The sequence below is a fragment of the Muntiacus reevesi genome, chromosome 13, assembly GCF_963930625.1.
Source record: "Muntiacus reevesi chromosome 13, mMunRee1.1, whole genome shotgun sequence".
Classification (NCBI taxonomy): domain Eukaryota; kingdom Metazoa; phylum Chordata; class Mammalia; order Artiodactyla; family Cervidae; genus Muntiacus; species Muntiacus reevesi.
In genome coordinates this window covers 37,613,319-37,625,673 of record NC_089261.1, presented here as the reverse complement: position 1 = coordinate 37,625,673, position 12,355 = coordinate 37,613,319, and the positions used below count along the sequence as shown (strand labels likewise).

General features: G+C 35.6%; 1 protein-coding gene across 5 annotated transcripts in view; it reads right to left on the bottom strand.

Annotated features, from left to right (window-relative positions):
• AFG2A (AFG2 AAA ATPase homolog A) overlaps positions 1-12,355 on the bottom strand; it is a 330,482-nt gene that overhangs the window by 216,396 nt on the left and 101,731 nt on the right. For all 5 annotated transcript variants that reach the window (XM_065905059.1, XM_065905061.1, XM_065905062.1 and 2 more), the window contains exons 12-13: positions 3,649-3,702; positions 1,859-1,938 (exon numbers count right to left, since the gene is read on the bottom strand). In XM_065905059.1, coding sequence (XP_065761131.1) covers positions 1,859-1,938; positions 3,649-3,702 — 134 coding nt within the window. The remainder of the gene's footprint in view (positions 1-1,858; positions 1,939-3,648; positions 3,703-12,355) is intronic.

Sequence of the window (12,355 nt, the reverse complement as noted above, 5' to 3'; positions counted from 1 at the left end):
AACTCTCAAGAGTCTTCTACACCACAGTTCAAAAGCATCAATTTTTTGGTGCTCAGCTTTCTTCACAGTCCAACTCATTAGCTCAGGATAATTCAAATCTCTTCCCTACCTCAGTGCCTGTTCTCCCTACCATATTATCCATCTTCCAAAGAGCCATGCTACTTCAACAGCATTTTCAATTTTCCGAAATATTACAGAGATCATTAAAGCACTTCACAAAGGGAATCTTACAACACTTCCTCCAACTCACAAAACGAAATCAGACAAAAAAATCTTATCCAGAACACCCATAATTAAATGGGCATACAGAAAATGAGAAGTAAATAACAGGCTGACTTATTTTTCAAGTCCCACAGACACTTAAATGGGGCAGAGAAAAGGAGACAATCATGGTTATAAGTAGACACTTCTGTAAGCATGAAATAAGACACTTTTATAAGCAGAAATCTCTCTTTCTGAAAGCACAAATATTTCTAAAGCTAAGCAAATGGTATGTCTATATTCTATTTACAATGTGCAGGTTGCAACTCTCAGTTTCATGGCTAATTTGAGTAAACTCAAATAGTCAAAATAATTGAATTAACACCCTGGATAGTATGGAGTAGCATATATTAAAATTCATGGCTCAATTTGCTAAATATCTTATGTGTAGAAATATAAATCATGATAAGAAGCAAGTTTTCTTAAGCACTATCTTTTTTGGATTAGTCATATGAGTTTGATCTAAATGTTATCATAGAAAAAAAATGAAAGCAATGCATAAAATTATAGAGAAAATTAATAGTTTATATAATTAAAAAATTTTCCTGTTTTCCTATGTTTTCTATTTCTTTAATAAAGTCTAAACCTGGTTTAATATTTGGGGAATTTTATACTTTGCTATCTATCAACAGATGTGTTTTCCAATTTCTAGAAACTGTGTCCAATTCAAACGGCTAATGAACAAAAACATATGTGTCAAGATTTTGTTTGTTTTAGTTTTCAGGTAACAGCACTCTTAACTAGACAAAACAATAACTTTCAAGGCAATGTTGGCTCATTATACAATTACAGGGAAAAAACAGCTGAGAACAGAATATCATTCTATGAGATTCTTATGGCTATAAAAACCAAACTGATTAAGACTTAATATAGCTAAAGTACAACTGAAATTCTCTATTTGGACTATTAACATTACATTTCATAGTCAGCCTTATCTTTGTTTTCAAAGCGTCAACTAACTTGACCAAAATTTTTCTGTGCAAAGGAAACTACACAGAATTTATTTGAATGAGTCACTAAGGAAGGACTCACAATATGATGAAGACAATTAGAGAAAATGATATCTAGAAGCTGCAAATTATTAACATCTCTAACACATATGCCAATTCCTACTGAGCCAAAATGCCTACAAAACCAGGTTATTCCTACCAAGTATCTTGTCTGGTTTCTCATACCAGTATATTTCAAAGGCATTTTATGAGAATACCACTATATATTCTACCTACCATCTGGTTCATATTTAACAATGTTTCCCATCCTGTTCCTTTTTAGGCTCCAAAAACAGATGTCTCTGATGGCACATAAATTTTGCAGATCACCCTAATTCAGCAAACTTCTCTGGCTTCTTATTCTTCCCTTGCATCAAGGTGAATTTAAGCTATTTGTGACCTTTTGTTCCATCTCACCTCAGAAGTAATAAAGTAGTAATATGAAATAATTTTAAGTATGTAAGAAAAAACCATGTGAGTTGAAAGTTTTCTTTTAAGCCAAATGTATTAATAATATTAATAAACAAAATCTGTATAAAAAGTGCTAGTTCCTCTACACTGTAGTTGGTAATATACAGTTACTAGTGGCAGTCTTAGTTATTTCTTACCTGCCCCTTTCAACTGCTAAGGCATCAAGTTCATCAAAGAAAATAATGGAAGGAGCCACAGCTCTTGCCTTCCGGAAGATCTGGTGGAAAGAGTGACACATTAGCTAAAGATCAGCAAACTTCAGAAAACTCCATCGCTAGTTTTAGTTTGAAAACGGTTAGAACCAAATCAATTATGTACCAGTCAACTAGCTCAATAACTTTGTATACAACCTGTAACAGATGTATTCACACTTCATAATGGATGTAAAATACCTTCTATCATGGTGCTTACTTGCAAACAGACAAGACATCAATACATATTCTTAGAGGTGTGCAGGAGACAATTTGGCTTAAGTAATCAGAAAATCTCAGTTAAAATCCCACCTCTGCCACTTAGTAACTGTGTGATTTCCAGTGGATAACTTTACTTCTCTAAACTTCAAGTTCCATATCTCTAAAATGGAGATTATGATAAAAGCCGGCCACAAAAGTTTAAGAACTGAATTTAAAAAGATGGCAACACATTTAGGATAATGCCTGGAACATGGTAACAGCTCAGTAAATGATAGTTATTATTATCTATCATAAACACAAGTTTAAAAGAAAAATAATAATGTGTAAAATCAAAGTTTAGTATATAAAATACCCATAAACCTAAAAGTCACATGCCTTGCTCATTTCTCTGAAGACTATATGGAAAAACATAGTTAAAACTTGGAAGAGAATAGATTGCATAGACCAGAAGTCAATCAGGCTATCAAAATCAAAGACTGGCTGGACAGCCAAGAGGCAATATGAAGAAAAGGGCTAGAAAAAGTCAGTACAGGCAGAAAGAAATTCAAATTTGTGTTACCTGGCACAAATTTGTGTGACCAGGCCCCCATTTTCTGGTCACAATTATGATGACCATAAAAATACAGAACAATTACCAAAACATTAGTATTAAAAAGCACCACCTTTTTCATATTTTAATGAAGAAGGGTGCTATCATTATCAGTTAATATTTTATATGATCACCATCATCTATATTTCAAGGAGAAAAAGAAACAAAAAGTAACTTAAAACTTTTTCTCACATGCAAAAAAAGTATTCCAATCTCTAATACTCTTGGTTGGTATCCACATATTTCATAAATGGAGATAATCCATTCCACTGCTATTTATGTATTTTTGCCCTTGAACAGCATCTGGGAAGATACATGATGCCCATGTGAGGCAGGCCAGCCTTTGTTTAGGACACCAAAACTTATGGTCAAACTGCTATAGTTTACCCCACTTCAGTGCCTTGACTTTGCATGAATTTCCCAATTGTGCAGCTTCAGCAATATGAAGTAATCAGTAGGCCATCACTAACTTTAAAATTTAAGAGAGAGAAGTGGGATGCATTTTATAAATCACTAGTCAAAGGTAAAGTAAATAAAATAAAGAGGGTACATTGAAATTTTCATAGACTAATAAGCTTATCTGATTTAAAGGACTACCTGGTTTAAAGGATTTAAGTCTCATTTAAACATCATGTGTTAGTTGTTAACTATAAACATATCCTTCTTTTTTTAATGGGATGCTGATAGTTGTTAAAAAATATATGTGCTAAAACTAGAGGCTAGAAATATTATGATGTTCAAAAACAAAGACTATGTATTGTAGATAACCAAAATTAATTTAAAAATAATATTTGCCTGAATAAAAAAATATACCACTAGAATTTAGAGTTGGAAACTGTAAACCTGTAACCCCATACAAAATGGAAACTAGAGGACAGAACTGTGGTTATCCTATGCAGAGTTCCACTTTAAGGCATAATCTTACCTCTCTAACTGCTCTTTCAGATTCACCAACATACTTGTTCATTAATTCAGGCCCCTGCATGAAAAGAAAACAACTGTTCAGCATCTTTATAAATCTAGTCACATGATTATGTCTAATAAAAGAGAAAATATACACATAAAATAAAAAGAGGAAAAAGACAAAAATCTGCTTTTCATTAAATTAGTTCCTCTTGCATGCTTATTTTTACTGGGTGTTATTTATGCTTCAAAAATTAAAGCCATTCTGTATTCTAAAAATTGCACATCAGTGTACAGTGTCTGTGACTAAACATGATAGTTAAACATCTTATTCATCATCCACCTACACATCCATCCATATTTTTACTATGTATCAAACATGGTGCTAGGCACTGAAGATCTAGTACTAGATCAGTAGGGCTCTCTAACAAGAATCAAGATCTCAGGGCTATTCTTTTTATGACTCTATGATAATTCCCGAAAAAAGGAATGGGAATCATGTAATCAGTGACATCTGAGTGTTTCCAATATAAATGCTGCTCTCCAGCTCCTTGCTCTCATTTGACTTGGCCATGTAGACACTGACTCTACGGATCTGCAGGGCCAAATGAGCTCTTCTCAGCCACTCTTCCAGTCAAAGCAGATAATTTCTATAGACAAAATCTTAGGACCACCAACACTGCTAACTGTCACTCAAAGTATCACACTGGGACAATGACAATGACCCTTGTTACCCTCCAAAGTGTCTATTCACTCAGCCTCTGTCTATATCTCCCTTCAGATATCTGCTACTAGGCACTTCATCCAGATGATGATAAATCTCCTTTCTCTTCTGTGTTCAGCTGTTTCAGAAGGGATAAGAAGAATGAAAGGTGTGGGCTTCCAGTAATAAAATTCTACCAACTTTTACTAACTGGCCATCAACAGAAGAATCCTCATAAAAGCACCTGGACTCCCAGTGATTATACTGCTTATCTCTGACTCAGAGATGCACTTTTTTTCAACATTCAACATTTCTGAACAGTAAGACTTTTCTTTCTTAAGTACCTAAAATATTATATTAATATATAGTATGAAATGGTAGGCTTTCTTTTTTAATCACACATCTATCTACTTTCTCATGCTATAGAATCACCATATCACAAGAAGCCATGGTATTAAATAATAATAATAATAATGATAATACTATCCTGAGAATCACAATTATTCCCTTGAGATTTGGTATAAAGTTTGTCCAACAAATGCCAGATGTCTTTCTCGGCTCTGCAAACTTTATCTCACTGTTCTTTCCAGCATTTGGCTTCTACTGATACCTGTCCTGACACAACTCCAGATACAGCATGTGTGCTTTTCTCTCTACACATGCTTGTGCACTTGCACACACATGCAGGTGCACACACACACATCTTATTTTGAACAAGATTCATGTTCTAGCCCATTCAAATTATGGGTCTTGATAATTTAGGTTAGGTAACTAGACACTGACTTGAGTATTTCCTAAACAATTTACACAACTCACATAAAAATCAGACTGACTGAAGCACATGGAGATTTCCTAGCAGAATGTCAACTAATGCTACAAATTGGTATGGGTAATACTTAGCTTCAGTTAAGACACCATATTACAAAGAAAATTACTAGTATGGCAAGGCAAGTATTAGGACTGAAGCATGATTAGCTGCCACTCAAACACAGAAAAGGAGCCACTTAAGAGTCAAGGATGCTCCCAGAAAAAGCAATATTTCAGGTGAGTCTATAGTTGACTTATCACCCTCAAAAATATGAAATACATCAAGTGTGCTAAGTCACTTCAGTCATGTCCTACTCTGTGAGACCCCCATGGACTGTAGTCTGCCAGACTCCTCTGTTCATAGGATTCTCTAGGCAAGAATAGTGGACTTGGTTGCCATCAAGACCCAGAAATAAATCCAAAACGTTTGTGGTGAGCTATATTAGATGCTATTATATACACTTTAACTGCAGAAGAACTCTTACCGTGTTAACTCAAGAGTTCACTGACCTTTCAGTTATACACATGACTTGAGTTTGAACTGATCTAAGAGTTCAGAACAGGTGGAGATTAGGGGGCAGAGAAAATGCAGCAAAAGTTAAGGCTACTTAAAGTGGGAGGCAGAGCCATGTCAAAAACAAGTGTAAATTTTATCCTGCAAGCAATGGGAAGAGTCTTAGGGGAGTTAATTGATAATAGGGGTATCATGGAAAGATGATTCCAGCCACAATATAAAGGATGGCATGAAGAAACATATGAAACCATAAATAGAGACAGCAGTTATGAAATTCCTAAAATATTAGCAAGAAATGATGAGGCACAGGTTTAAGGTAAAACAGTGGAATGGAAATGAGGTGAGAACCACATAAACTATTTAAAAAGATAAAATAAGCTTAATTTGTTAGAAGTAGCAAGATGTGAAAGTGAGAGAGAATAATACAGAATACTAACACAAATTTAAATTATATATTGCTGATGTTCACAAGAATTTAATTCCTAAAGGAAAGAAGGATGCTCAATATATTCAGGTAACAACTCTCAGAAATGTATCTCATTAAAAAAAACTCACCCAAAATGATTAAAATTAAAAACTTTGTAGTCATAAACATAAGTGCTAACATTTATTGAACATTTCATATGTGCCATGAACTCTTCTAAGCACTTTATATATACTGAGTCATATAAAATGACAAAGAGATGCAAAGCTACTAAGACGACTTTCCATCTGTGAGTAAAATAAAGATCCACACAAAATCAAAGGCAGGAAAGATCAGAAACAAACGTTTAGCACCTTAAATTCTTTGTTGAAATACAGACACACTGAATCATTCATTTTTACATTCAAGGCCCATTTATTAAGTGCCTACAGTGAGTTTATGGTTTAAAAGATTACTGACATAATCTTAGTCTTAAAATATAATAATAATTATATTCTTATAAATTAAACTATAGTGAGAAGAAAATATCACAACTAGATAGAGAATGCTATGAAGACAAACAAAAAGAAAACAAAGATTTCTTCCAAGTAAAGGAATCAAGGAATAATTCTGAACAACAATGAGATCACAGCTATGTCGGATCATTTAGAATGGAAGGAGGGTGTTAACAAACTAGAATAGAAAACTAAAAGCTACCAAAAGGAAACAGCCAGAATGCAGAAATAAAATATCTGGAAGGGATAGAATTCATCATCAGAAAACAGGTTTTGGGGCAACATGTTGGGAATAACCAGATAAGAAGAGCAATGCCACAAGGGGCAGAGAGCAGACAGTGTAGAGTCTGCGAGTCCTAGGTGGAGGAGATGGTGGGGGTCGGAGTGGGGCCCACGGAGGAACATCAGTGCGGAGCTGAGTGGTGGCAGCCACCTAGCATGAGATGTCAGAGACAAAGAGGGATATGGAGAACTTTCCACAGAGAGGGGGCTCGCCATAAGGTAATAGAGTTTGGTTTCGAAGTTCCCCATCCAAAGGTATGCAAACTGCTTTAAGAATCTTATACATAAAGTGGTATAGTATTATTTGTAGGTAGATTGTAAATTAAATATGTATACTATAAATCCTAGAACAAATATCTTTTAAAAGGTAAAACCAAGAAGCTGAACTATTGAGAAAACAGGGGAGATAAACTAGAATACCAAAATAAACTAATCCAAAACTTGGTGGGGAAAGGGAGGAAATAAAAACAAATCAAATGAACAAAATCATGGGCATTAACAGGCTTTCAAATCATAAACATGTCTGATGAAAGGTAGACAAGTTTTTAGTATTTTTTAAAATACCTCTACAACAGGTGCTTCAAAAATACTGCAACAAGATAACATGGTAACAAGTACATAGTTTAGAACATGTGGGGATCAGGGCAGAATAGTCAAGGATAAGAATTAAAAAACGATAGGAAGAATAACTCAAAAGTTCAGGTGGACAAAATCCAGCTGCTCCAAAGATACTACCAGTCAGTGGGTTATCTGATAGCATCAACACAGAAATCCTTAAGAAATGAAAGGGCATTTTATCTTTCTGCCTGATTTTTTGAGTAATATAAAATGCAGCATGAATAAATTTTATAAACATTAACAAGGCTAATTATAATATTCTCCTCCCCCCACAAAGAAAACTGTCAGCTACTTCTTTGTCTAGCTTCCTCATATCTTTAAAAATAATCTTTTCAAATTATTTCAGAGTAATAGATTATGCCTACCATAAACCTATATTAGGCTAATTAGGGGGCAGATATGCACAAAAAGCATAATTGTGATATATTACAAAAAATTATTTAATATTTAAAGGTACTTCTACATCTGACTGAAATCTACCAATAACCAAGCAATGCATAAACTATCTGGAAACAAAATTATTAAGAAAACTTGCTTGGGACAGTGCTTTTGATGACTGAATGTCATTTATACTTAGTGTATCAATTGCTTGTACACTGATACTTAAACAATCTCCAAGCAATCATGTTTACACAAAAGAACTTTTTTTAAGCTAATTCCCCAAAAATACTACAGAGACCTCCTCACCAACAATTTAATTATCTTAATTTCTACTTCCCAGATGGGGCTAGCGGTAAAGAACCTGCTTGCCAATGCAGGAGATATAAGAGATGCAGGCTTGATCTCCGGGTCGGAAAGATCCCCTGGAGTAGGGCACAGTGACCCACTCCAGCATTCTTGCCTGGATAATTTCATGGACAGAGGAGTCCGGCAGGCTATAGTCCACAGAATCGCAAAAAAGTTGGCCACAACTTAGCGCACACACATGCGCTCATACTAAATAATACTGTGTGCTTTCTATGGTACACATATGTATGTAAATGCACAAAGGAAAATTTGAAATGATACACACCATACTCAGAAAAATGGGTTTGATCCCTGGGTCAGGAAGATCCCCTGAAGAAGGGCATGGTGACCCACTCAAGTATTCTTGCCTGGAAAATGTCATGGACAGAGAAGCCTGGCAGGCTACAGTCCATGGGTTCGCAGAGTCGGACACAACTGAAGCAACTTAGTATGAAGTAGCTTGAAATAACTATAACTTGAATAAAGACAATGACACATTAATAATACTGAAACACAATGCTCTCACTTTTTAAAGGATAAAGAAATAATAAATTAATACCAAACAAATTTAACAAGCTTGTTTTAGACACAGATTAGACTATATAACAGAAACACAAAATTGAGACTACAAAACAGAAATATAAAACTTAAATTTACAAAATCCATCTCACAACTATCAGTGACATAAACTTGGAGGTATTTTCTCCAAGAGTAGAGAGATCGTAATATTTTGCCCAATTCTCAAAAGTCATGAAACAGTTGTAATTTTCCCTGTTGATCATTAAGGTCATTTTGCACAGTTTCAGTTGGTATGACCATGTTTAGACTCCTGCACTGCAGAACAAAACAAGATCTGCCCATTCATAATACAAACTACACTTTAACTGAAAAGGGACTACATTAACAAAGTAAACAACAAAACAATCAGAGCCCATCCAATAAAACAAGCTTTAGATAACTAGGAGAATGGATTTTTGTCGGGGAGGGTTTGGAGCAGGGGAGAGTGAAGAAGGGATAAGAAAACTTTATGTCAAATTTCATTTAGTTTAGGGTGACTAGTTAGACAAGTGTGGAACTGCCAACATCCATTGGATCAAAGAAAAAACTAGGAATTCCAAAAAACATCTACTTCTGCTTCATCGACTACACTAAAGCCTTTGTGTGGATCACAACAAACTGTGAGAGATGGGAATACCAGACCACCTGACCTGCCGCCTGAGAAATATGTATGCAGGTTAAGAAGCAACAGTTAGAATTGGACATGAACAAATTATTTCAAACTTAGGAAAGGAACACATCAAGGCTGTATATTGTCACCCTGCTTATTTAATGTATATGCAGAGTACATCATGCGAAATGCCAGGTTGGATGAAGCACAGGCTAGAATCAAGACTGCCGGGAGAAATATCAATAACCTCCATATGCAGGTGACACCACTTTAGCAAATAGGAACTAGAGAGCCTCTTGATGAAGGTGAAAGAGGAGAGTCAAAAAGCTGACTTAAAACTCAACATTCAAAAAACTAAGATCATGGCATTAGGTCCTAATACTTCAGGGCAAATTGACGGGGAAACAATGGAAACTGACAGACTTTCTTTTCTTGGGCTCCAAAATCACTACAGATGGTGACTGCAACCATGAAATTAAAAGATGCCTGCTCCTTGGAAGAAAAGCTATGACAAACCTAGACAGCATATTAAAAAGCAGAGATGTTCCTTTGCTGACAAAGTTCCATCTAGCCAAAGCTATGGTTTTACCAGTAGTCATGTATGGATATGAAAGTTGGACCATAAAGAAGGCTGAGTGCTAAAGAACTGATGCTTTTGAAATTTGGTGTTGGAGAAGACTCTTGAAGAGCCCCTTGGACTGCAAGGAGATCAAACACAGTCAATCCTAAAGGCAATCAGTCCTGAATATTCATTGGAAGGACTGAGGCTGAGGCTGAAGCTCTAATACTTTGGCCACCTGATGCGAAGGGTTGACTCATTAGAAAAGACCCTCATGGCTGAGAAAGATGGGAGGCAGGACTAGAAGGGGATGACAGAGGATGAGATGGTTGGAAGGCATCACCAACTCTATGGACATGAGTTTGAACAGGTCCAGGAGTTGGTGATGGACAGAGAAGCCTGGTGTGCTGCAGTCCATGGGATCCAAAGAGTCTGGCACGACTGAGTTACTGAACTGAATTGACCTAATGAAAATAAGAAGGAAAACTGCAGATGTCACTATTATTTTAAATTATTATCACGCAAACTCTGTTTTACTGTTATTGTTCTTAGAGCAACTCTCCATAAAAGTCAATAGCATAACATAAAATAGTAATCCAGTGAAGTCATTTTTTTTAAGTAAGCAATATATTTAATGCATATATACCGCCTTCTAATTATCTGGCTTTAACTAAAGGAAAGTAGTTAGATAACTTGGAGAAATGATTACTGATCTCCACAGAGCTGACTCTAAAAAGATGACTTGAATATCAGTGCTAGAACAAGACTATGATCATTTCATGATCTGAGAATACAATATGCTGCTACTGATAACAGAAAGATTAACTTGTTTTAAAAATCTCATGTACAAGCAAACAGACAATAAATACTTCGTTGAAAATGTGAAAATACGGCCTATAGCTTTCCACTACTACCTAGAGGTAGGCTACAGAAAACTCTGTGGATAAGAAAGAGTGCTTTTTTCCTCCAAAAGCAAAAGGAAAGAAAAAAAAAATCAAACCAATTTGAAAATCAAACCTAGGAATTTAGCACTGAGAAGAAAACCTGGGTTAGAATATAGAATAACTCAAGTATTACTAACATGTCACAGTAGTAATGAAAAGTTCTATAAGGCCTCTAGAAAACATGTGATTTTGTACAGTACATGCTGAAGAATTATATCTGGATGCCTGACCTAAAAATGCAATGCCACTAGCTGAACTGATATGTTACCTGAATCCAAAATTCTTTTTTTTTGCGTGACTTTAAAAAAACTAATTTATTTATTTTAATTGAAGGCTAATTACTTTGTAATATTGTGGTGGTTTTTGCCATACATCAACATGAATCAGCCACGGATACACATGTATTTCCCCATCCTGAACCCCCTGCCACCTTTCTCCCTACCCCATTCCTCTGGGCTGTCCCAGAGCACCAGCTTTGAGTGCCCTGCTTCATGCATTAAACTTGCACTGGTCATCTATTTTACATATGTAACATACATGTTTCAATGCTATTCTCTCAAATTGTCCCACTCTCGCCTTCTCCCACATATTCCAAAAGTCTGTTCTTTACATCTGTGTCTCTTATGCTGTCTTGCAAAGAGGGTCATTGTTACCATCTTTCTGAATTCCATACAGTTAATATACTGTGTTGGTGTTTCTCTTCCTGACTTCTTCACTCTGTATAGTACAGCTCTAGTATCATTCACTGACTCAAATGTGTTCTTTTTCATAGCTAAGGGATAGTCCATTGTGAATATGTACAACAAAATCCTTATCCATGCTTCTGCCAATGGACATCTAGGTTGCCTCCATGTCCTAACTATTATTGTAAACAGTGCTGCAATGAATACTGGGGTACATGTGTCTAATTCAATTCTGGCTTCCTCAGCGTGTATGCCCAGCATTGGGACTGCTGGGTCATATGGCAGTCCTAATTCAAAATTTTTAAGAAATCTCCACACTGTTCTCCATTGTGGCTGTACTAGTTTGCATTCCCACCAACAGTATAAGAAAGTTCCCTTTTCTCCACACCCACTTTACCATTTATTGTTTGTAGATAATTTGATGGCAGCCATTCTGACTGGTTTGAGATGGTACCTCATTGTGGTTTTGATTTGCATTTCTCTGATAATGAGTGATGTTAAGCATCTTTTCATATGTTTGTTAGCCATCTTTATGTCTTCTTTGGAGAAAGGTCAGGTTTAGTTCTTTGGCCCATTTTTTGATTGGGTTGTTTATTTTTCTGGTATTGAGCTGCATGAGCTGCTTGTATATTTTTGAGATTAATTCTTTGTCAGTTACTTCGTTTGTTATTATTTTCTCCCATTCTGAAGACTGTCTTTTCACCTTGCTCATAATTTCATTCATTGTGCAAAAGTTTTTAATTAGGTCCCTTTTATTTTCATTTCCATTACTCTGGGAGGTGGGTCATAAAGGATCTTACTGTGATT